The sequence below is a fragment of the Phymastichus coffea genome, unplaced genomic scaffold (assembly GCF_024137745.1).
Source record: "Phymastichus coffea isolate CEN01 unplaced genomic scaffold, Cenicafe_Pcof_1.1 PCOF00069, whole genome shotgun sequence".
Taxonomy (NCBI): domain Eukaryota; kingdom Metazoa; phylum Arthropoda; class Insecta; order Hymenoptera; family Eulophidae; genus Phymastichus; species Phymastichus coffea.
In genome coordinates this window covers 166,248-190,105 of record NW_026706880.1, presented here as the reverse complement: position 1 = coordinate 190,105, position 23,858 = coordinate 166,248, and the positions used below count along the sequence as shown (strand labels likewise).

At 34.1% G+C, this 23,858-nt stretch overlaps 1 protein-coding gene across 22 annotated transcripts in view; it reads right to left on the bottom strand.

Annotated features, from left to right (window-relative positions):
- The window catches only part of LOC131667694 (NAD kinase-like), a 28,078-nt gene that overhangs the window by 3,038 nt on the left and 1,182 nt on the right, over window positions 1–23,858 (bottom strand). For 2 of the 22 annotated variants that reach the window (XM_058941291.1, XM_058941292.1), the window contains exons 1-5: window positions 8,896–9,673; window positions 6,177–6,377; window positions 5,130–5,213; window positions 1,167–1,296; window positions 120–245 (exon numbers count right to left, since the gene is read on the bottom strand). In XM_058941291.1, coding sequence (XP_058797274.1) covers window positions 120–245; window positions 1,167–1,296; window positions 5,130–5,213; window positions 6,177–6,377; window positions 8,896–9,089 — 735 coding nt within the window. In that variant the 5' untranslated portion in view covers window positions 9,090–9,673. Of the gene's footprint in view, window positions 1–119; window positions 246–1,166; window positions 1,297–2,790; window positions 3,270–5,129; window positions 5,216–6,096; window positions 6,578–6,862; window positions 8,867–8,895; window positions 9,674–12,681; window positions 12,749–15,254; window positions 16,008–19,735; window positions 20,447–22,105; window positions 22,174–23,343; window positions 23,395–23,858 lie in introns of those variants that run through there. The other 20 variants (XM_058941306.1, XM_058941297.1, XM_058941299.1 and 17 more) reach the window with 20 other exon arrangements.

The following is a 23,858-nucleotide window of genomic DNA, read 5'->3' as shown; positions in this document are numbered from 1 at the left end:
ATTTATGCTATGACGAAAGTAATGAAAATCGTACGTCATTAAACGACTTTAAACTCAGACGTCATCGATTCGCATTATACAATAGGATGCATTACAAAGTCATAAAATATAATGCTTACCTGCAGATCGTCGGTGCCGTCTCTGAATGTCTGTAGTCTATCTCTTACGTTCTGGAACCTAGAATCTCTACCGAGTGCTGGATCATCCAGTACCGTCGCTTCTACGAAAACGACCATCCTCTTTTCCTGTAATACAGCGATACAAATAAGACAAATGTTTTTTTCGTGTCGCGATTGCGAAGCGTGATTTAATTACGAAGTAATCAGCATCTCAACTAATTGGCTTCCTCAGTGACGAGAATATTTTTCGCCTCCGCGATGCCGAATCCGCAATTTTATCCATCGACGTGCCTCTCTGGAGAGCGCGAACGTCAATTATCACCATTGAGGTCAGACAACGCGGACATTATCAACAATTTATTATTTACATTGCCCTGCCCCCAGCGGCTGCGTGCAGATTTTCAATATTCAATTATCAGAGAAGGAGTCACGCTGACTAATAACGAGCGTCAGTGATATCACGCGTGTACTGTACTAATTTTACTATTATATTGATTGATAATTGTATATTTAATATTTATCGTTGAATATGTCGAATGTTATCTTTAATTTACTTTTTCTGCAGCATGTGAATTATGTTTTTTTTTAAATAAAAAGATATATAATCCTATAGATTATTTTATGATCCACATCAATTAAAAATGACTTCAAGGTTTAAGGAGACTACTTTTTGAAAATTCCATATATAATATCATCAAACAGTGGAATGCACAATCAACAAATCAACGGGTGCTTATCTATTCAGAAATGAATGATTTACATGTTCGGTGATTTAATTTTACGCTTGTCGAATTGATTGAACAATGAATTTCGTTCAATGACCTAATATAAATGAACGGGAAAGACGTCTAAGTCACAAAAGCCAAGCTGCTGCGATAAAGAATCCGCGTGTCAGTTTTATCTTGAGTCAATATTGACAACGTACGAAGCTACTGAAAAGAGAACCATTAACTTGGGGAATACTTTTCACGAGATCGCCAATCCACGAAGATCACGAAATGAAATGAAGGAGAGTGAAAGAGAATTTCAAACAAGAAATGTACTCACCTCGATCAGCCATGTGACAAGCTGTACGAACGGTGGCAACACAGACGAATCACGGACCTTCTTGATCACAAGGACGGTGAGCGGTGGTTTGTACCAAGTCAACCTCTGTGAGGCTGGATCTTGAATGGTCCTAGAAAAACCAAATTTTAACTTCGAAATCTTGTTGAAGATAAATGTTTTATTGATAGATATCATTTTAAACTCGTGGAAAACGTACGTGTATTGCTTTTATTGGGTGTATTTCAATGTTGATTGACGTACAAAAGGAAAGTCTATTACATTTTCATGTAAATGAATTTATTCAAATTTAAATGGATTTTACTAAATTATATTATTAGACATAGCTTACTTCGTCATACTGTTTGAACGACAAATCGCTAACTATTTTTTATTTGAATTATATAAATTGTGTACATACATCGTTTTGAGAAACTTAACATGTTATAACATTATTCAAATGTTATTCATATTACAACAATCCCATAAACAATGATGAATTTTCAATTAAAAAAATGAATAAAAAGCACTTTAATTAAGGCAATTGATCAGCCATACAGTAAACAACTGCGTGAATTATTGAAAAGATTAATGTAGCCTTGGATACAAGAAAATCATTTTTTTCACAATTCTGAAAGTCTAAGACCGAACCACAGTGACCTCGAAAACTGTTGTATTCTGAAATCTAATTTTTCCGCGTTCACCAAAGTAAACACCTTTCACAATAAACATGAAACTTGCATCAATCGACGAGAAAATAGGAGGTGAACAAACTCCTGAGAATATTGCTGATATAGTCGCATTATGCAAAGAAGTTCGTCAAATTCAGTATTCTCGTTAGTTCATGCTACATGTCACACGAGTTCCAACGTGATTCTGGCACCGATCAATGCTTTAACGAGTACTTTAATGTTTGCCGCTTGATTACGTTGATTATCGCGATATGCGCTCTCTCTTTTTCCCTGATCATTTCAGATTTTTAAGTGCGTCTTTCTTTCGACAGTCTGATGAAAATTTATTGGAAACACGCAGTGCATTGGAGCTTGATGTTAGATTGGTTTATTTAGTTTCTTTTTTTAACAGATTACAAATGTTGAATTAAATCCAACATGCTGATTTTAAATTTTCCAATGAACCACAATGTGTTCGGAAAATAACCTACCACAACTTTTACAATTATACAATTATGTGTCTTGCCTTTTGATCACGAAAAGTAAAAATTACATATTTTACATATTTTATATTGTTAGAGTAAATGACAACGTTTTTCTGTTGATTCAAAAAAATATCGAAATTGAATATATTTAATTCATAATTGATCATAATTATCACTCAAAAATATAGATTATGCTTTTATTTTATAATGAATCTTCAGATACGCAAGAAAACAAACAAAATTTATGGATAGCACATGAAAACTGTTTAAGATTTCTTATATCACTTTTTTTCTCACGTCCCCTTGATACGACGCCTTCAAACAAAAAGTAAGTAACATTTCAAAGTTCACTTCACAAAGTCTATAAAAAAAGAGAAGGCACCTTCAGCGAGCACGCACACAAGGCACAACCATCGGCCCGAAAAATGAAAAAAGAAATCATCATTGCCAAAGTGCGATAATTAGACGTACAGTGCGTAACGTGGTTTTGGCGGCTCGTTGTTGTTTCTATTACGCTTGGCTACCATCCTTACAGTACCGACCATGACGACTAATTTTTTTCTCCGACTTTAAAAACAGGACTTTTTTGCAAGTGCGCGATACGATGATCGATAATTAGGTCGTACGATCGATCCTCCGTTCCTCGTGTCGACGTCGCGCCTACTGAACGCTCAGCTTGGCGGCGCGTTTTTTAACTCGCGCAAACAACAATCGTCGGCTAAGCGCTGCTTGCACACGCGTAGTACGCGCACGCGCATGCGCCCCGCCAAGTGGCTTCGAGCCGCAGCAAGAAGCTTATCAGCTGGGTGCCTTCGATGTACACTCTTACACTTGTGTATAATGTCTGTGGCTCGCGTACTCTTATAGAAGACCAATGGCTCTCGACAAAGGCTTTTGTGCTCGCTTTTGGCTATCGCTGAGATTTGGGTGGTAGCTCGAACCATTTCAAATTAGACTTAGCACATAACGGAGACGACAGCGAAATGTTCGATTGATGCACTTTTTGCAGTTCCGATAATTCCGTCGATAAGTCATCGATATGAATAATCTCAGTTCGTCTTTTCAAATAAAGAACGCTGAAATCGATTTCCGAGTTGATTGTACACTCGTAAATGATAATTATTGTGATGATTCATGCAGTGCCTGCATGTCTCCTATTTTTGCATCCCAATGTCTCGCAGTATCAGATTAAATCAACTGCGCTTTACAGTGATCGGCTTTATGAACATTTCTTTTATTTATTTCAATGTGCATCAACTCATACAGAAAAGAAATGCAATGATACAATTCACATTTTATTTTGGAAATAAGACGATACTAAAATGTAAGCTACATTTACCGTGTACTGAAATAACAGATAGTAATGTTCATCGCATGTTACTTGACATGCATACATAAGTTAATCTACAAATTGAGTAGTGGAGGTATATATGATTTATAAATATTCATGTTCGACAATGTAAATCAATACTTCCAAAGTTTGTTCTTTTATTGGTTAAATTATTATACACAATTACGTTATTTTTTTTACCAACAATTTTAATCGAATGACTTTTCAAAAATAACAATGAGTATGAAAATAAATCGGATATTGTTTGATGATTTTACATTATCCACTTTATAACTCGCTACGTTAATAATACTTATGAAAAAAATTAATTATAACCTACTGATTGCAAACTTATATAAATGAAAGGTTATTGCTCATTTTTTAGGTGTATTTTTTGTTATTGTTGTTCGTTTGCAATAGTCCAATCACAACGATGCACATGCATGAGACGAGCGTACATGGGACACGCGAGTGACACTGCACTGTGTTTGTTTGCTAATTTGAAAAGGTCTGAAGTCTCATTTGAATCGAAAATAAGAAGACGATTTTTCTTATCTAACAATCAACGGCTTACGGAATAATAGATGTTAAGTCACTATTGTTTTGAATTATTCAATATGTAAAACCTTCAAGAAAGTTCTATCGTTGAACTGACGAATTTAAAACTGTAAAGCTATTGTCTATTTCCATAATATTTTCACATGTACTTCATTAAATCCTTCATTTCCTCTGACAATCTCGATGATTGTCAGAGTAAATGAAAGATGAGACAATTACGTTTTTTGACACATGATTCTTGCACAATTGACTTCAATTGCTAAAAGAAAAAACAATCGCTCGAGCTATACGTTATAAATCATGTCATGGTTTTTTGCTATACTACAAAGTAATCATACGTGTATATGTTGATACAACAAATAATTTGTTTGTTTCATTCGATAAATGAACAATTATTTTCCAAGATTTTATCGATTACCTTAGAAATTTCCATGATTCGAATAGAATGGCATCATGATCGTTAACAGAAACTTCAAACGAAGTATTAATTAAAAACAATTAATTACCTAGAATTGCCAACAATATTGACTTGTAACGCGTTAATTAAAGTAGAGAATCACATTAATTATCGATAAGATAAGTAATGACTATTTCTAACTTTTTTCGGACTTCTTATGTAGTTATATATAGGGGTTATATTTGCGTGTAATCACTCATTAAGACGAAAGATCAGTGGCTTAGCAATTGCAAATGGTGAGTTTCTGTCGATTAATATTTAATTTTCCATTGCGACGCCGTTCCTCGACTATTTGTTTAATATTATTGCGCAAGTGCGGAAAGACACGTGTATACGCGATTATTTACGCATGTCGCTGGTATTTCAATTATTACTCTTGTAAACTTTTATCACCAAACACATCGGAAGTGTAAATTTTGAAATATTGTTTATGGGTTTATTGATTATTGTTGTTTATATACTCACATAACCATCGCTGAGTTTTTCATAATACGACCACATGGTCCAAACTGTTGAATGGGACTGGGCGCGTTAAGGCTCCTTGTCCTCCTGTAATAAAAATATCAGGTTTCTATTATTTATGCTCGTAAAACAACTAAATATTGTTGGCCGTAAATTTTTAATGTTTTCGAAAAAATAAAAACCTATAATTTTTATTGCGAAATAATTGCAACATAAGCGTCAGAGTACTTAATGTAAGACAATGAAAATATTAGTTTAATCATACTCGATAATTAAAAATCGAACAGTCTTTAATAAATCATGCTTTAAACATATAAAACCTGACGCATCACAAGCTTATCAAAAACGTTTACTAAAAGCATTTATCAAAAACCAATATCAGTTAGAATTTATTACAAATTTATAAAACATTATTTTGTTTGCTTATAAATTTGATTATATGAAAAATAATCTAATTTGATTTTAAAAAATGCAAGTTTTGCAGATATATTTAGATTATCAGTAAGTTTGTAACGCGCACCAAATGCTTAGCGCAAATTATTAAGTAATACATTGTGATACAAGAATCTCTTTCGCGAACATGTGTCGTACTGTATTTTTCGACACGACGTATAGAAAGTGCCATTTTTAACGTACGCTTTTTGCCGAGCGGGAAAGACATAATTTGCGCACAGTGTCGAAAAAGCTTTTTTTTAGGATTGAATACTAGAAATCTGTTTACGATAAGATAAGTTTTGAATCTTTTTTTTCATATAAAAATAATTATAACCATCTTAGTCTCCCCCAAAATCGAGCGAACGAGCTGTTTGCAAAGGCACAATTTATGGACACAGATCCTTTAAAATATTATCACGTAACATGATATTCATACAATAATTTCATCTAAACAGCAAGTCATAAATTTTGTCCGTTCCCTGCTTGAGAACAAAATGCGTAATTTAGCACGGGTCTGACGTTTACGAACTCTCACATACGGAGCACATTCTCCGGTGACGACGACGACGACGACGACGACGACGACGACGACGACGACGACAACTGAGTCATTACCTGAGCACGCGGGCCTGTCGTAGTGTTAGCTGTTCAAAATCGAAGCCACTCGCAGCGTCGCCGTTCAGTGGTATTTCGCGCAAAGGCGACACCTGATCACCTACGCCACAACACCATTCGCCGTCATCTTCCTCGCGAGACATTTTCTTGTTCTTCGTTTGAAACCGATTTACTTCCGTGAGATTTTTTTGTTTTTGTATTCTATAAGTTTGAAAATTCAATGAATGTGCTTGCTAATGTGGATTTATATTTTATGCTGTTTCACATTTACTTGTATCACGAGTGATTAAAAACATGAAAATTTATTGCGGTATTTTTTTGTTATATAATTTCTTAGTAATAATTCTAACCTACGAACTGGTTGGTAACATATAATTGCACAAATCATATCTTCATTGAAACTGTAATTAAATCAATTTAAATATCTAAAGAGAATTTTCTGAAAATTGTTTATTGTCTCATTTATAAGAAAAAATCTTTTCAGAAGTTTTTTTTAATAAAAGAGTCTGAAAAAAAGCAATTCTATAGATTCCTTAACTTTTTATGACTAGTTCAAGAATCTAGAAAGGATAACTTTGAGAAATTAAGTAGTAATGGAACGAACAGTAAACGATTATCAGTTTCCAATTAAAGAGTCAACACATTAAAAGTTTAAAAGGCAATTATTAATATATACTTCAACTAACACATTTTTTCCGATTGCGACGAAATCATTATGAATAATATTCGAAACCTTCCTTTAATGCAATATTTCCAGCTGATGTTGTAATAACGTAACGAAGAAATCTAAGAATGGAAAATAAACAAACATCTCCCAAATTGAAGTGCAGCATGGAAAAGTACAGATTGCGTCATCAGAAGTCATTCCCTTTTGCACATAAAAACAATGGCTTGAATGAGAATATACGAAAAAAAAATGTTAGACACTCACGAACGTGAAGTTTGAAGATATGCAAAGTCGCACTTTATACGAAGGAGCTTTCACATTTATCGAGCGCTAGACGCCTATAAGCTACAAAGTCCAAACAAAGCTCCGTGTTTTTCTGAAAGCTCCTGAATTTTACAAACGGTTGCGATCAATTGAGACGGTACATACTGCAGTATTCCAATCTAATTGCACCTTGATATGTACACGCACATACGCGAGTCACAACCATGATTACGTGTGCTGGTGGAATTTGCATTACGTAAGTTTCGTCCAGCGGTTGAAATCAGAACGTGTTCTGATTCTTTGGATTAATTGAGCTGTTATAATACACAACTGCAAATTAGATAGTTTGCATGATTGATGAGAGTAATTGAGTATTTTAAGCATATCTAGGCGTCGGAAACTATTTATATTGAGTGTTTTGGCGCTTTGTACCAAAGATATAAATGCAGTCAGACTTTGCAAAGTTAAGAAGTTCTCAGTATTGTCAGCTGAAATCTTTTAATAGAACGCTGCATAATTTTTTATATTGCATTGTATGCGCAATTAAATTATTGTTATGCATGTAATTTTAAATACCTCTGTCTTGGTATAATATGAAACTTGGTCTGGAAAGTAACATGATATTTTATTTGCCAAAAACTTTCATCATGCATTTAATTGAGAGACGTTTCAAAACTCTTATAGTGAAAGGTGTTTAATAAAAATTTCAAGAAAGAATCACAGCAAATGTGAGACAAGTTCAATTTGGTAAATAACAGTCACAACTGGTTTTTCGACTCAAGGTTTCAATTGCGAATGTACAAGGAATTTCCAGAATTCCATTAATATCAAATTTTGTTGACTGATTAACTGGCGCAGTAAAGGTATTTCTTTTACTGCCAAGTCTTTTCATTAAATGTCTATATAATTTTTATACAATATCAAAAATTTCACATAAAAATTTAAATTCAATCTACGAAATGAAATATATCAGTTCGATAGACATATAAACTCCGAAAATATTGAAAATGTAATTTCATTATATCATAATACACTGGTTAAATGATGTTGAGAATGGTTCTGTAGATTTTGATTAGGCCCACATAACAAACTCAATCAAACGAGTGATTAGGTTGCATCGAAAAATAGTAATTCTTAAACATTTGCAGCGGAGCAATGACTTTTAAATCACATTAATCTTAATGTTGCTTTAACATGTACAATTTGAAATGTGATGCATTATACTTAAAAAAATGAAAAATGTAAGATTCTGTTGTCTATTATTTATGTTTAACGTGAAATAAAATAATGAATTAAATTAATATGTTAAATAAAAATAGTTTCATGAAAAAATTAAAAAATTAAAGAAACAAAATTTCTTTTAATATTTTTTGGATTGTTTTATAGTAAATATTAATTTTTTGTATTTCTTATTCATCTAAATATCATGCGATTACAACGATATAAACAATCTAAATCCAAAATGTGTTTGAATATTTAGATTTCTTCTCACGTATAACAATGATTTATTAAGGAAAAACCAGTTGAAAATATCTTGCCATTGTCCCACCAATATTTTTAGAGAAAATTACCAAAGAAAAATAAACCAACGTAACGCTTTGTTAATATCAACCACAATCATATCCCGAAATTTTTCCATTAATCCTTCGAAACTCATAACCAAAGCATAAAAAACAAAACAAAACAAATGAAGAACTTTCCAAATACCAACCAAACGAACAAAGGAATTAAAATTCAAGAAGTAACTGTACATGTCAGGTGAAAACACGAAAAATCTAATTACGTAACATAAACGCAAATGGCTCATTTATATCCCAGGAGACGTGGTCGCGCGCGAACGTGACGCTGCACTTCTTGGTCCGCGATGCACATGTGCGCAGTTGATAATTAAGCCTTGATGTGTGAAGGTGCGCCATCGTGGAAAAGAGGATAAACCGCGTCGTATCGAAAATGTTTTGGTTATTCAGTCTCGAGATTTCCATACATTGCCGTTTCTGTAATATCGCGTGCGATTAGAAGGAAGAAGAAGAAAACATCTGTATGGAGATAAGATACGCGAGCGAAGCTCATCAGCACAAGAGAGCACGTGCAAATCAGCTGATCCCATTAATAATCCACATTTAATGAGCACTTCGTTATTACCCTCACCAACGCGGATTCCCTCTGTACGCAGGGAGAGAAAAAGAAAACTTCTTTGACAGAGCTTATATTTCCACACGCGCACAATACGGACCCAAAAAGCGGACTGAGACTAAAGGAGCGAACATCAATTACAGCAATTCTCATCAGATGGTCGATCGGTAATGCAGTTCCCGATCTTTTGAGCGTAAGATTGAGTGATGAAACGACAAGCTCGGAATTTCTAGAACGTGGTGAAAGGGTTTACACGAAATCCTGCGTGTGAAGAATGCAGCTCAATGATCATATAGCTATCTTAACGAAGGTTGAGATAATACTTTTTAGTTTTTCAGATCTTTATTTTTGAATCGATTTCACTTTTCATTTAAATTCGTAGTAATAGTAGCACAAATGTTTATCTTGAGTTCCTGATAATGCAATCTTTGTAAAAATTCAATAGTTGGAAAAAATAATAAATTAAATTCAAGAGCAAATTCAATAAAAATATGTCTGTATTTCACAATTTTTTTCGATCTAATGTATCTTAAAAAATCAATGCTTTACAGTTAGTGACTTCGCTGATGAAATTAACTGTAATTCATCAGTATACAATAGCGCACAAAAACATTTCAAAGTTACAGAATAAGGCATGCAAATATCGAACCATTGTTTCTCGCTTTATTAACGGAATTTTCTCGTAGATAAACATTCAAAGTAGACAGTTGAGGAACTTTCTCTTGAATGTGGAGAAATCTTGCAGTAAACTTGCCAGTGGTAACTACCGTCATGAATGTTTAAATGTTTATTACTTTGCTGGAGGTTGAGAATAACGACATTCTTTGTACTCGGCTCGAATGACTTCACGAATACAATCGGCATCGCCGCAATTGCAATTTAATATCATCGAAAAAGCCTCGATTCAGCTCATGCACACGTCATCGACACTTTTTCTCATTCATGGAAAAAGCATTCATGCATGTTTCTATTACAATCGTTTCTGTCAATATCCAAACGGCACAGAAAGTATACATGTTAAAAACGTTACAAAGGTTGATTACAAGTTGGATTCAAAGCAGCGAACCACTGTACGATATAAAAACAAGAAGACTTTCCAGGAGATTGGTTTTTTCCGCGTAAATACAAAAAAAAGTATCAAGGTTCTTAAGCGTGTGGCAATTGCGATAATGACGGTGCACAAAGGAGAGAGAAGCGCATAATAAATACTGCCATGAGTATAGGAGCAAGATGCAATCAGGATAATCGCCAAGCCATTCACGTAATCGTTATCAAGCAGCGACAGAGAACTAAAAAAAAAACGAGGAAAGGAAAATGAAATCGGCTGTCATGGCTGTGGTATGCAGAGGTGCGTGCGAACGGCGAAAGGGAAACGCGTTCCATGCTGTAAAAATTAACGAGATTCCACCACGCGCGCATACGCGCATAGTTGGATATATATCGTATCGTATGCGTACGTACACATAACGTGCTCCTTTGCCGCTTTGTGCGCTTTGGAAATCCGATATTTTTGCGACACTGATATGTGTGTTGCATGCGTATAAGTTATAATAACTGAGTTTTCAAAACGCAATATTTATACACGCTCGGACTTTTCCGTTAAAGATTTTTATCTTAATGTTTGAAAATAATAATAAATACACCGCGATTGATCCAATAATGTAATTTCATTGACTTGTATATATGCTATGATGATAGCTGTAGTGACAAAACATAAGCTTGATGACATGGAATAGTTTAGATAAACTAGTGGATGTCAATACGCCGAATAGGTAAGTCAGTCATTGACAAATAAAGCGCCAAAACAAATCGAAGTGCAACTGAGAGCAACGCTATTATTTGCAATCTAACAGAACGTAAATTGTAATTTCGATTATTAGTTATTTTATTGCTTGAATATTTCTTACGGGGTTTATTATTTTAAACACGTTTTCCAACATTAGATTATCAAACGTTTGATTTTAGCTTGGCCTACGATTGGCAATCGCATAAGACATTTGAAAAATTTGAGTTGTTTAACGTGATACGAAAAGCATGTTAAATCTCCCTTAGATATAGTAGTAATAAATTGCAACTGTAAAAGTTATTGATCATGAGCGACACACCCAGATGCGCGCAATTTGAACAGGCCTTGTGTCGATTACCGAGTGCCCATGATGCTTACATACGCAATCGATCATCTGTGACGACCGGTTGACGTTGCCACCGCCCTGTCGTCATGCTCAAACAGGTCTAGGCTGCTCACGCGGCCATTGTTTCGAAAGCTGCTTTTCCTTTTGGCTTTTTCGGGTCACCAAAGAGACGCGATTACCTACATGATTTTGAACTTCTTTTGTTTTTATGTGGCGCACTTTCAGTGAGTATGAAAAAGTCGCGTGTTAGAGAATAAAGAAAGTGATGCTGTGTTTTGTGTAGTTTTTGCGTATATATGAGAACTCAACTGAACTTTTTATTTATTTTGTAGTTTGTAAAGACTTGTGAATATTGAGAAACGTACAGTTTTCTTTAATAAAAATTTTAAGTATGATTTCCTTTGACTTGAGTTACAGTAATCCTACAGCTACGATTTTGTGTATATTAATCTGTTGTTTTGTCAATTAAACGATATCAAAGATATGCTTAGTCAGACAATTGATGAAAAGTTAATTTTTACGGTCTATGACACTATGAATCTTAACCCGAAAGAGGATCATGAACTTATTGAATATTTTATTTTGTTATATTATTAAATTAAAGAATTAGAAAAAAAAGACACTTCAAAACAGTGGCATGAGTCTATTTTCAGACTCAATTAATTATTTTTGTCTAATTGATTATTTATATAAAGTGCTTGAACTAGTACTTCAAAAGTCAATTTAATCGTATATTTTTGTTATAAACAAACGCTGCAAATGAAATCCAAAAAAGAAATAGAAATTGCATCCTCAGATAAATAACAACATTTCGATAAATGAAAGCGTTAAGTTTTTGTAAATTAAAAACTGATACTTTCAATAAAGCCACTTACTTGTTTAATTCTCTTATATTGTACATAAACCAACAATCGCATTGCCTTGCATAATATCAAGCTCGTGTACTACTTTTCAGTCTCCATGATAAATGTATATAGTCGGAAACAAGTCAATATTTTTAAAGGGTTGTTTCAACAATGAGAACATGGTGAAACGTAATTATCCTTCAAATACATTCAACAATCAAACTTAATAACCTTCTTAGTCGATAAAGCAAAGTTAGGCAACAGGTAGAGGAAACACTTGCCATCTAAAAATACACGACTTGTATGCGAGTTCGTCCATCGCCTATGTAACATACAAGTACATAGGTCTCCGCGAGTGATTCGCGCACGAGCAACGTTTTCGAGGTTAAAACCAACTTTTTTTCATTCCACCGACTGTTCAATTTTCACATTGAATCTTCTTTCACACGCAGAAACGAACATACCTTTCGAGTTCACTTTGACTGTCGGTATCCATAAGTGTAGGTGGATGTGTAGTGGTGTTAGTCAGGCCTGCAACGTCAAATGCCACGTTATAAACGCCAGCAACATGGTCGACGACCCGCATAGTTTGCCAGCCACCCAAAGCGCGCATGTCTCGGAGAAGATCAATTCGACGCCTGCCTTTGAGGCAGATTCAATTCCCTAATTCCCGCGCTCGCGATGAATTAATTATTCTTTCTCTCTCTCTCTCTCTCTCTTGTCTCAGTTGGCCTACTTTCTTATATGACCATTGTAGTCCTAAGTGCAAGGGTGCAAGGCGAGTATCGATCTTTAATGTATGTATGACGTACTTGTAACAGGTTAACTGTAGTTTTTGTGGAGTGTAGGAGTGCCAACTGTAATTACAATGAAAGGAATGTTTAGGGGAACAATCAATTCATAGATCAGAGTTACTGAAATATGTAATTATTTTTTGTAGAAAACTTTTTATTATTTTCAAAGCCGAAACAATAAACTTGTAACTAAATAATGAATCACGTTTTCATATAACTGTTAGAAAATTATCGACTGCTCTCCATTGCCTTTAGATTGAAAAAGTCAAGTGAAACACTCGGCAAATAAACGAGTGTGAGAAAATAATTTCATAAATTTACAACATTTTACGTCAATTATAACAACCTTGTGTTTTGCGATTAATAAATTAATTTCACTTTGCAGCAGAAAATTTAATGAATCGACTACCGTAAAACACAAAATGATTATCAGAAAATAATTCGATAATACATCTTGTGCAATTTTTACGACTAACATTCTAAAAGAAGGAAAAACTAAGTTCAAAATTTGTTAGCAACTATAATGCTATTAGTAAATATTATTCACATTAGATTATAATCGAGCCAGTTGATAAAAATGCGTCAGTATGCGTTAATTTACCTCTTAACTGAAAGTGAAATACATATTTCTTATGCGATCGATCATACTCAAACACCCGGCATCCATTTAGCGTGCAACGTTTTCCGAATGAGTCACTGCATCAATAAATCAGCAGTAATTTAATTATCTACAATTGTATAAGCATTCTATAGCGACATCACACCAGAGAGCATTGAGCTAAAAATTGTATCAGGTGCCAGACGTACCAAAAGAAGAGGAGCAGAAGATTGTCAAAACACAATGACACTTTATCGCAAGCTGATAGAGATAATAATGCGATAATTGTTAATTTTTTTTCTTGTTGAACTAAAATTCACTGAAGACGATGACAATATTTTTATAACTTTTCCTTGAGCAATAGTCCACGTTTGTGGATGAAACTTATCTGCGTAGTCTGATACATTTAATATTATTCAAACAATATGTTAAAAAATAATAATAACAGAAATTGATAAGCATATCTACTAAGAAACCAATATAGTTGTTAGAAAAAAATTTTCGGAATCTGAGTCTCCTGAATGAGAACCAGGTATCCTATCCATTAGACCTTATCAGAGAAGTGAGAACATAAGTTAAAAAATCAATCATGCCTCTACAATTCTCCTCTAATTTGTTTCCAAATTAAAACGACTAATAAAATTTTTTTTTCTTAAAAATTAATAAAGATATCAATGAGGTTTCCAATAAAATAAAATTATGTTAATTAATGTTGAAGCACTGAAAAAAATAATTTCGATATCATTCTTATTTTATGATTTGAGAAACAAGAGATAGAAATTGAGCGTGCTTGAAATCTCTTTCCACGCACGTCGTATCAAAACACAAAGTGTGCGAAAAAGTGATTTCACCCTCGCGTGGTCTTTTCATCCTTGCTGCGCTCGTCCGCGAATATCTCCCCGAGGCTAATATTACATTATCTAACTAGTACGGTACAGTAGATTCTTGTCTCGTGTAAAGGTTTATGCCCGAGCGAAGTGAGGGTGCAGAGGTACGCGAGACGAGAATCTCTTTCCCAAACATGGTATAGATACGGTATTTTTTTAAAACAACGTGAAGAAAGCAGAAATTGGAACACACGTTTTTCGATGAGCGTGTGATAAAGTCGTATTTTTCGCCCGGCGTATCGAAATAAGTACATTTCTTAACGGATAAATATGGGACTCACCTCCGGTTCATGTCGTAAACGCTTCGTTTCTGCGGGTGCGATTGAAGGTTAGAATACGGATAAGAGATATAAAGTACGCTTGCTGTTGTGGGCGTGCGAAAATTGAGTCCTCGCGCACGCAGTAGCGAAAATATTATAAAAATTTGTTTGCATCCCCGTCGTCTGATAATTCTTATAACTCTTGATCTTTTTTATAGTACTAATCAATCCTGATTCTAAATGTCAATGCACACATTAAAAAAGCGATGAATTGAATCATGTATTTCTTTCTACGAAGTACATGATTCAACACTTAAAAAAAAGCTGTTTATGATAAAGAATTTGCAATAAATTATGCCCAGGTTATAAATACTAAATTTATCAGATAGAAAGTAAAAGAATGTCCCTTCAACTATAAAAAAACTTATCTAACGTAAACTTGGTGTCCTTGAGACGTATCTAACAGAGCAACTAAAAGCTTTCTAAAAAAAAACTCACGGCCAGGTACCGGATCGCTTCCTCCTACGAAATTCCGGCTCCTTATCTTCGAGGAACAGCTGCTCCTGGAGTCTTTGCTCTAGGCAATGGCTCACACTACAGCGTCGCGCGCGTTCTTTCATTATTACTTCCATCTACCGTGGCATCCTTCGTTTGACTTTATTTTTTTTTCTCTCTCTCTCCCCTTAGCGAATTCCTCGACGGCTTCAGTCTCGTTAGTTTGAATCTGTGAGAATTCTTGCTTTTTACACCGTTTCGGTCATGTACGCTACTTTAATTTTTTTCACGGAAAGTCAAAAAATTATCGATTAAGCACCAACTGGACTTTTATTCACACAAATGCTAATTCAATCAATTGAGTCTTTCAAAATTGTCGTTGCTTATCTTGTGTCACTATATTATGTACTTTCATAAAAAAATATGAACTGTGCTCATCAAGCGACTGTGAAATACCATCTTCTGCAGTTGATGCAAGTAGACTAAAAATATCTATTCACATAGTTAATCAATCAAAATTTAGAACTTTCCATAGAAAAAGCAGTGTCGATTATTGATTGCTCACGTTCAGGCGGCAAATCCTTCGAAAAGAAAAATCCCGACTCATCAATCACACGGCTAGTCAGTAGCACGTAACAAATCAATTGTCACCAAAAGTATCCCCCTTATCACGAAATGCTAAAAGGTCGACCACGTGTTTTGGGTTCTCATATATGGCACTTCCAATGTAAAAATAAACGTGTAGAACCGATCGACGCGGCGGTCGTAAGTTGACTGAGGGCCGCCACGAATGTGGACCTCGACTTTACCGACGCTAGCAAGCCCCTCTCTCTCTCACTCTTTCTCTCCAAAAGAGCGCTGCAGCGAGAAAATTGCGTAAAACCTATACTCTGACACGATTCGTCCCTATATCACGCGCGTGTCCGACAGCAGCTTTTCTTTTTTTACTTTTTTCCCTCAAAGTATGCAGTTTGAGCAGTTTGAAAGCTCTCTGCGCATTGCGTAGTTTTTCTGCGATAGTTTACTGGTTCAAGGTGAACGTCTGGTTATGACGGATAATCGCTTGTTAGATTATTTTTCTTTTCGTTTAGTTCACATTTTCCTTTTAGTGTGTACGTGGAATTTGCGCGCATTAATAGAAGCGTAGTAGAAGAATATTTTATTATTTACTTGTAATTTTGATTTATATTTTTTATCTTACTGGTTCATCATTTTTGACAGATTAATGCGTGAAGAAACTAATAAGTATATGAAAAAGAAGATTTTATCGTTACCAAACTACAGTTATAATGTTTTCACGAGATAAAATACATCTGAAAATATGTTATATTACCTTTGAATGCATTTGTGAATCTTCAACAATATTCATTATTCAAATAACTTTATCAATATTTGATGAAATGTAAGTAACGAAAAGTAAACGTCGCGCCTGTGACGTATAACTTTATTATTGTTGCAATCTAGCAAACGACTCTCGAGGGTAGTTCAAGTGACGAACTGCTCGACTTTTACTCTCCGGTAACTGCTTATCTAACGCGCACTAGCAATCATTTTATCTTTATCTTATCAACTTATTTATGGAAGTGACGACGAAGTACAAATGTATTGTGAGATGACATCTGATCCAATATGTTGTGATTCCTATTTACATTTCGTGGTATTATTCAAATAATTTTAATTCGATTACTGAGCCGAAGTGTACATTGCAAGTTCTGTTTTCTCTACACGTTGAGGCATCAATAATATTAAGTAATTAGTATTGCTGCGTGATTAAAAAGTAGAATTAAAAAAAGCTTTGTTTCTAACTTGGAACTTTTATAATCACACTAAAAAATTTAGTAGGATCTAATAGCCAACAATAGTGCATCAAAATTTCTAAGAACTAAGAACAATATCCTTTTTTAAATGCGTTTAGTTTAATAATCTTTTTACAAAAAAGCATACCTCATAAACATTACAGTATAACTACATAATTGATGAGTTAGAAGATCATGTGTAACGCAATAGCACGAGGAAAACCCAAGAAAGCCTCGTTTCTTTCAAGAGACATTCCAACAATATACGTAGCCGATGGTGAACCGGAAGTCCGTGAAAAATTTCCAAGTAGTGAAAGTAACGACCCGAAATGTGTTAGGCTGACAATGTAAAAATGCTTAATTGAAAGTTGTTCATAATTTAGGTTAACCGTTGCAATTGTTAATTTGAAATTAATAATAATTACGAGTGATTATGAATTACAAGAAAAAACTTGAAGCAATGATTTTTTAAAAGTACAACGTGAGTACTAGTCAATCACAGCAATGACTTGTGCCGGATCATATTTTCTGCTCTACTTAATATTCCTATTCTCCTTTATATCTTTACTATAGCAATCAAAGTAATATAAATTCGATAGACAGAAATAAAAATTGTACTTGATCGAATTATACGTATTTTTTATACATCTCATAATAGCATAAAATAGAAATGTTGTTGTGCAATTCTAATCTCGATAAAATATTATAGTGCGGATGCAGAACTCGTGATTATATATACTTGTACGTTATATGTACACGTGATCTAAAACAACTACGTGAGTCTTGCGTATATAGGCAAAAATGAAATGGTTAATTCTGCAAGATTAATGTGAAATATTTTCGTATTAACGATTAGTAATTGGTTGGTAACTCCACTTCTATTATGTAAATTTTTTTATAGGAAAATGATTAATTGTAAGAATTTTTCTTATTATTGCAAAAAAATAACTATTAAAAATTGAATTTTCCAGTAATAACAAACCAATATCAAATGGAAACTAAGGTTGATACCAAAGTCTAAATGGTAACGAAATTTAACCATATCGTGCTTAAAATCAGATATGTATAAAGCACTATCCCCAAGATATTCTCAAGAGTTATGTAACATTTGTTAATTTTAAAATATACTCATGCACCATTATCATTGATAAATATCTTATCGCTAACTTGAAGACTGAGCGTTCACGTCAAACGTTAAAAGATGTTCAGGCATTGATTGACTTGGAAAACTAGCGCGTCATTTAATTTTATCTCGTTTCCTGAACCTAATCCTCTTCATTCACTCGTCAGCATTTATCAAGACAAATGAAAAAAAATTTTAGGCATGAAGTATTATTATACAATAATCAATCGTCGTTTGCATGAAATACAGACAACATTGGGTTGATGATCATTGCGTATTGCTCTGCTCTAGTGACCTAAAAAAGGAGATCGACATCTAAAGAAAGTCGGCTGTTACGCACGAAACGGTGGTGTAATTCTCAATTTTTTCTTCTTTTTCGATCACCTGATCCCTCGCTTCGATTCCTTGACCGCGACTCATGTGCTTTCTTAGCCAGTCGTTTTCAATGCATAATTAATGCTGTTACGTGTTCGAACGGAATTCGTTGACATTTACCATTACAAACGAATCGTTAGTACAAGCTTTTAATAGAAAATCAACTAGTAGCGTGCGCATATTGTATCTTCTAAGTGTTTACAAGTGGGTATCAAGAGATATGTTGCAGTAATACAGTTAAATTACAGGTGTTATTGTTATGAATTTATCACTTTAATTATTCATTTTTGACAATACATTTTCTAATTTGATAATTTCTAATCTACACAATATGAGTAGCAAATGAGAATAATATCATTGATAACATTCTTGAACATTTATCAACGATATAGATTGTAATTATTACAATTAAGTATGAAGGATTCATTCGATTGAAAAACTTACTAAGAGAAACTAAAAATCATATTTATTATATTACAAAATGAAAAAAAGAAAAAAAAACAACTTCAATGTCAATGATGTCAAAAATCAAGTATCAGCGTAGTCAACAATAAAAAACCAAGAATTCTTAAAGATGCATGTTTGTTCTCGATTACATATTTCTATAAATATTACCTATTTATAGAACATGTTTTTAAATACTGATTATATTGAAAAATGCATCTTCTTGATAATGTTATTATGCTTCAATGCAGTGCTGAATGTAATCAGTAGGAGATAAAAATTAGTGAATGATTAATCATTACATTCTTTTGGGCAAAAATAAATCAACTATGGGATGTATTCGCCGTAAAACTAATTAAATAATTATTTACAATCGATATTGATAACATCAATTTGTTGACTAAATCAACATATTTTCTATCATTTCAATCTCAATTTCCACGCGAAGACATATCAATCACTGTGCACATACGATATCAAAAGCAGTAACTAATGATGTCGTTCCACGAGAAACTGCTTTGTTAAGCGCGATATACCAGTGGTAGTCAATAAATGAAACAACATATCACAGCCAATAAAAGCAAACAATTCGCTAGAAGTCATTTTATGGAAACTACATAGTTGTCATGGACATACATAGTTGTCTCATTTTTTTATCTCGAATATATACACATACTAAACTGCTGTGTCGTTATCTAATGCAATACGTATATATACTATATATACATGTGTGTATGTGTGGATACCTGATAATGCAAGCGGCGAGTGTGTTGCGAGTGCGCAGCGCCGTTTTAGTGATGAGGAGGGCAGCTGCCTGCGAGCAGAACATCACACTGGACTGAGTAGCACGTTTCTTTGCGCGCACGAGAGACGTCTCATCGTCGTCACACAGTGTGTGTGTGAGAGAGAGAGAAAGAGAGAGAGAGAGAGAAACTGAGATAACGAGAAAGCGATAACTCAACAACGCGCTTTACACATTTATCTATATAAGCAGTAAATGCAATTCTTAAAAATTATCTTATTCACTTTTCCAGTTTCAGATTTTCACCGCCTCCGAGGGGACCTTTCATTTATGGATACCGGTTTATATGAGTTTCCGGGTTTTACAGTCCAGATGTTGACGGATATCGAGCTTTTGAAGTTAGCTAAAGTCTCTTTGTTTTAACTTTATATTTTGCAACTTGTGAAACGCGAGGATTTATAGTTAATCAATAAATAAATAAATAAAAGAAAATACCGAAATAATGTGAATTTGGTCAAGTGATAAAGCTTTGTGATTGTCAATAAAAAAACTTTCTTGTTAGAAGGCTTGCCAAGTAATCGGTTGATAAGTGACAATGAAAGAGTTTATAAATTAAAAGTTTGGTATAAATCTCGAGTTATTTACTCTCAGCTTATTTCTAGTTCAGCTAAAAATAGAGATCATTTATTTTATTAAACATTATGCTTTACGGTAAAAGTTTAACAGTATTGTTTTAATTGAATTGTACCAATTGCGATTGACTTTGATTTTCATTAAAACTCGACCTACTTTTCTTTTTCTTTTTTTTTTTTTTTTGAAAAATGCAGATGGCGATTATAACCTACATTATAAATGGCTATTGCTGAAAATAAATATTTTATCGTTGATTAATTGAAGAAGGACCTCAATTGTTATTATTATTGCTTCGTTCGATGAGATCAATTTTTTTTTATTTGCACGCTCACCGAGCAAAGTGGAATATTTCGAGCAAATAACATTGACACATATCGAAATGTTTTACATTTCACAACCACAGCCTTTCTTTATCATTTAACAATTGATGAGTACATTATATCGAATCATATTTTACCTAAAATAAATTTTTTTGAAAATACTACAAACCTTGCTTATTATTGTCACAAGGCACAAAACACTTCTTGAGCATCGCGCGTCTTCTTTCACACTCGCGGTCAAATTCAATTAGCCACGTGCTCTCGCAAACATAAATACCGAAATCCACGTTTCACCTGACGGCTATGTACTTTCTCGCGTTTGAATTCGCTCGAGATAAACGCTATCTCTCATCACACTTACGCAACATTGCCGTAACGTGAAAGTTCATAAAAGTGGATCCACACATACACGTGCGCGCGCGCGTCATATTTTTGGTTAGAATGTCTGCTATGTCGGATGAAAACGAGAGTCGCGTAATTATTTCACAGCCCAGTTTAAAATTCACGATACTTTTACTTTCATTGAAAAACTAAATTAATTATATCGATGAGCATAGTAATTTTATAAATTGAACGAAAAGTTTGGCGAGATTTAATGAGAGTTGGACAATCCTCGTATAAGCACTGCGTTTATCATTCGAACGATGAAGTTCGGTGCGACAGTAGTCGACAGATCGATTCGGCATGTGAGTGAAAGTCTCGAGGGAGTGTCGCGAAATTTATCGCTGTGATAGTCCTGACCTCGTGGCCCAATTTAAGATAGAACGTTATAGTTCGCGTCAACGTGGTTTAAGAATTGTTGTATTATCCACTTTGGGGTAAGAAAGCTTATGAAATTGGACATTGCGCGCGAAACGATTCGTCGGAATAGACGATTTCAATGTCATTTCAACTGATAACGATCCACGACGCTTGGATGATCAGGCAATGGCATGTATGTGGAATAGGTGAATTTTAGCCTAATGGCCTTCAATTAGAAATTTTTTCAAGAACTTGATTACCACACATTGTTTAATAGTGGCTGATGGAAAGAATTTGTAATTGGATTTGGGTATAATAAGGTCAACGATAGAAACTTCCACGAAAACTTTTGTTTAAGAATTATATTATTGTGTTTATTATACCGGTTAAGTTAATGATGAAAGTTCAGTTTATTCCTCATTAAAGTTTTAATGTGACATTCGTATAAAACCTCGAGTGTTAAAAATGAAACAATTTGTCTGTTCGGGTTCTCTTTCCGTTATTCTAAAATTCTTCTCGTAGTATAATAAAATATGAATTTGTATGTGAATTCTACATGCAAAGAGATCCGAATGCACTTGAATTGAATCCTACAGCAATGCGATTCTCGAAATTAAAAAGAATACTTATCCAAAGTATAAGCTCGGCAGAGTGATTGTCCTAATAAATTACAAACTCACCAGTCGGATAAATCTTCAAGAGAGTAAAAGCCACTGCTAGCCGACGACGACAAAGACATGATCGCTGGCGCGAGCTCAACTCGTAACTGCCGGCAAATTGATCGAGCTGCAGTGCGTTGTCGCGCACGTGAAATGTCGATGTGCATTGCTGACTAGACTCTGCTATGTCGTGTGCATTTATTAGCAAGTACAGTAACTATGTTTGGCCGGCTGACGTGCGATTATTGAAATGAGGTCGACGAACTCTTCTGCCGCAGATGCAGTCTGTCTGTGTGTTTACACTGAGAATTTCTAATTATACAAAGTGGGTGCCCGCGTCGTTCTTTCTTCATGGGACATTAAGAGCAAAGCACGACAATGACTGCACAACCTTTGATTCTAACTCACCACACGAGCGAATAACTCTAAAAATAATGGACCGGCAAGCGACTAGGTTGCACATCGAGAAAACCTATGCAGCGTGCTAAATGTGCATTACTCAATTCGGATTGACAAGAGATCCCTTTGTACACGCCTTGCTCATGCACACACGCACGCGCGTTGTGAAAGCGACTTCGTTTGAGACTCTAATTGAGTCCGCCGATGATTAATCTACCTTGTTGCTTTTATTTGGGTCACGACATACGTCGCAAAGTGAAAGTGAAGCGTTTTATATCTCTCCACAAACACCTGTTGTCTTCACTTTTTGTAGCATTAAATATTTAATTTTACTTTGTCTACGAACGTTTTGATAAGATAAAAACCTTCACGACACATGCATGCAGCTTCATGCGCTAATTAAATGCACTTTCATTAATTTTTACACTAGAAAACCATGCTCAAACTCATAGACTAGCCCATTGCAAACTACTTTACTGCTATTTCAATCAATACCAACACAACTAATTTTTTAAAACAATTCTTGTAAATATTCGATTTTCTGTTCTTTTGCATCATCAAACAAATCTTTAAGTTTTGTAATTAAGATAAATTAGTCATAATGATTATATCCATCGCTGTGTATGACAAATAATAATTATACAGAGTTGTGCAAACACAAATAAGATGAAACAAATAACAAATATGACATACGAGGTCATTAAATTATTTGTTTTTAAAAACAACGTTAATTTGAAAAGAAACAGTAATCATCATTATCAATTGGGTAACACAATACATTGGTGCTCGCGAAAAATGATTGTGCTAATACATGCTGAGTGGCGCTAGCGTACAGGCACATTATCAACAAACTGTTTTACCTTCGCGGCTCCACTTGCTCAACTGTCAACTCGAACTTTGCATTTGTGCTGCTTCAAAGAGAAAAATAAACTGAGTTATAAAATTATCTTTCATTGTTCTTTTAATATTTATAAAAATGAATAGGAATTGCTCTTTGTAAGCTAAAGTGTGCAAAATTGTTTTCTCATTTTAATTGAAATATATCTATATTTACAATATAAGTTGTGAATATTTCTCAATGAATTTTGAACGTCCAAACAAAGGAAAAATAATTTAGATTCAATAATAATTTTTTATGATTTTCAATTTTTAAGTTAGTTTTATTTTTTTATAATATGTACATGTATTACATCAATTTGTAAAAATTTACACATTCAATAATAACTTTGACAGGCATTTTAAATGTTCATTATTATCATTTGCCTTCGACAAATGATTGACACTTTTGCTTGGGTTCTTACTATAGCATTCTTATAATATCCCTTCCATATTCAAAATATTTTTCGGCTTTACCAAAGTTGGTCGATTAAAACAT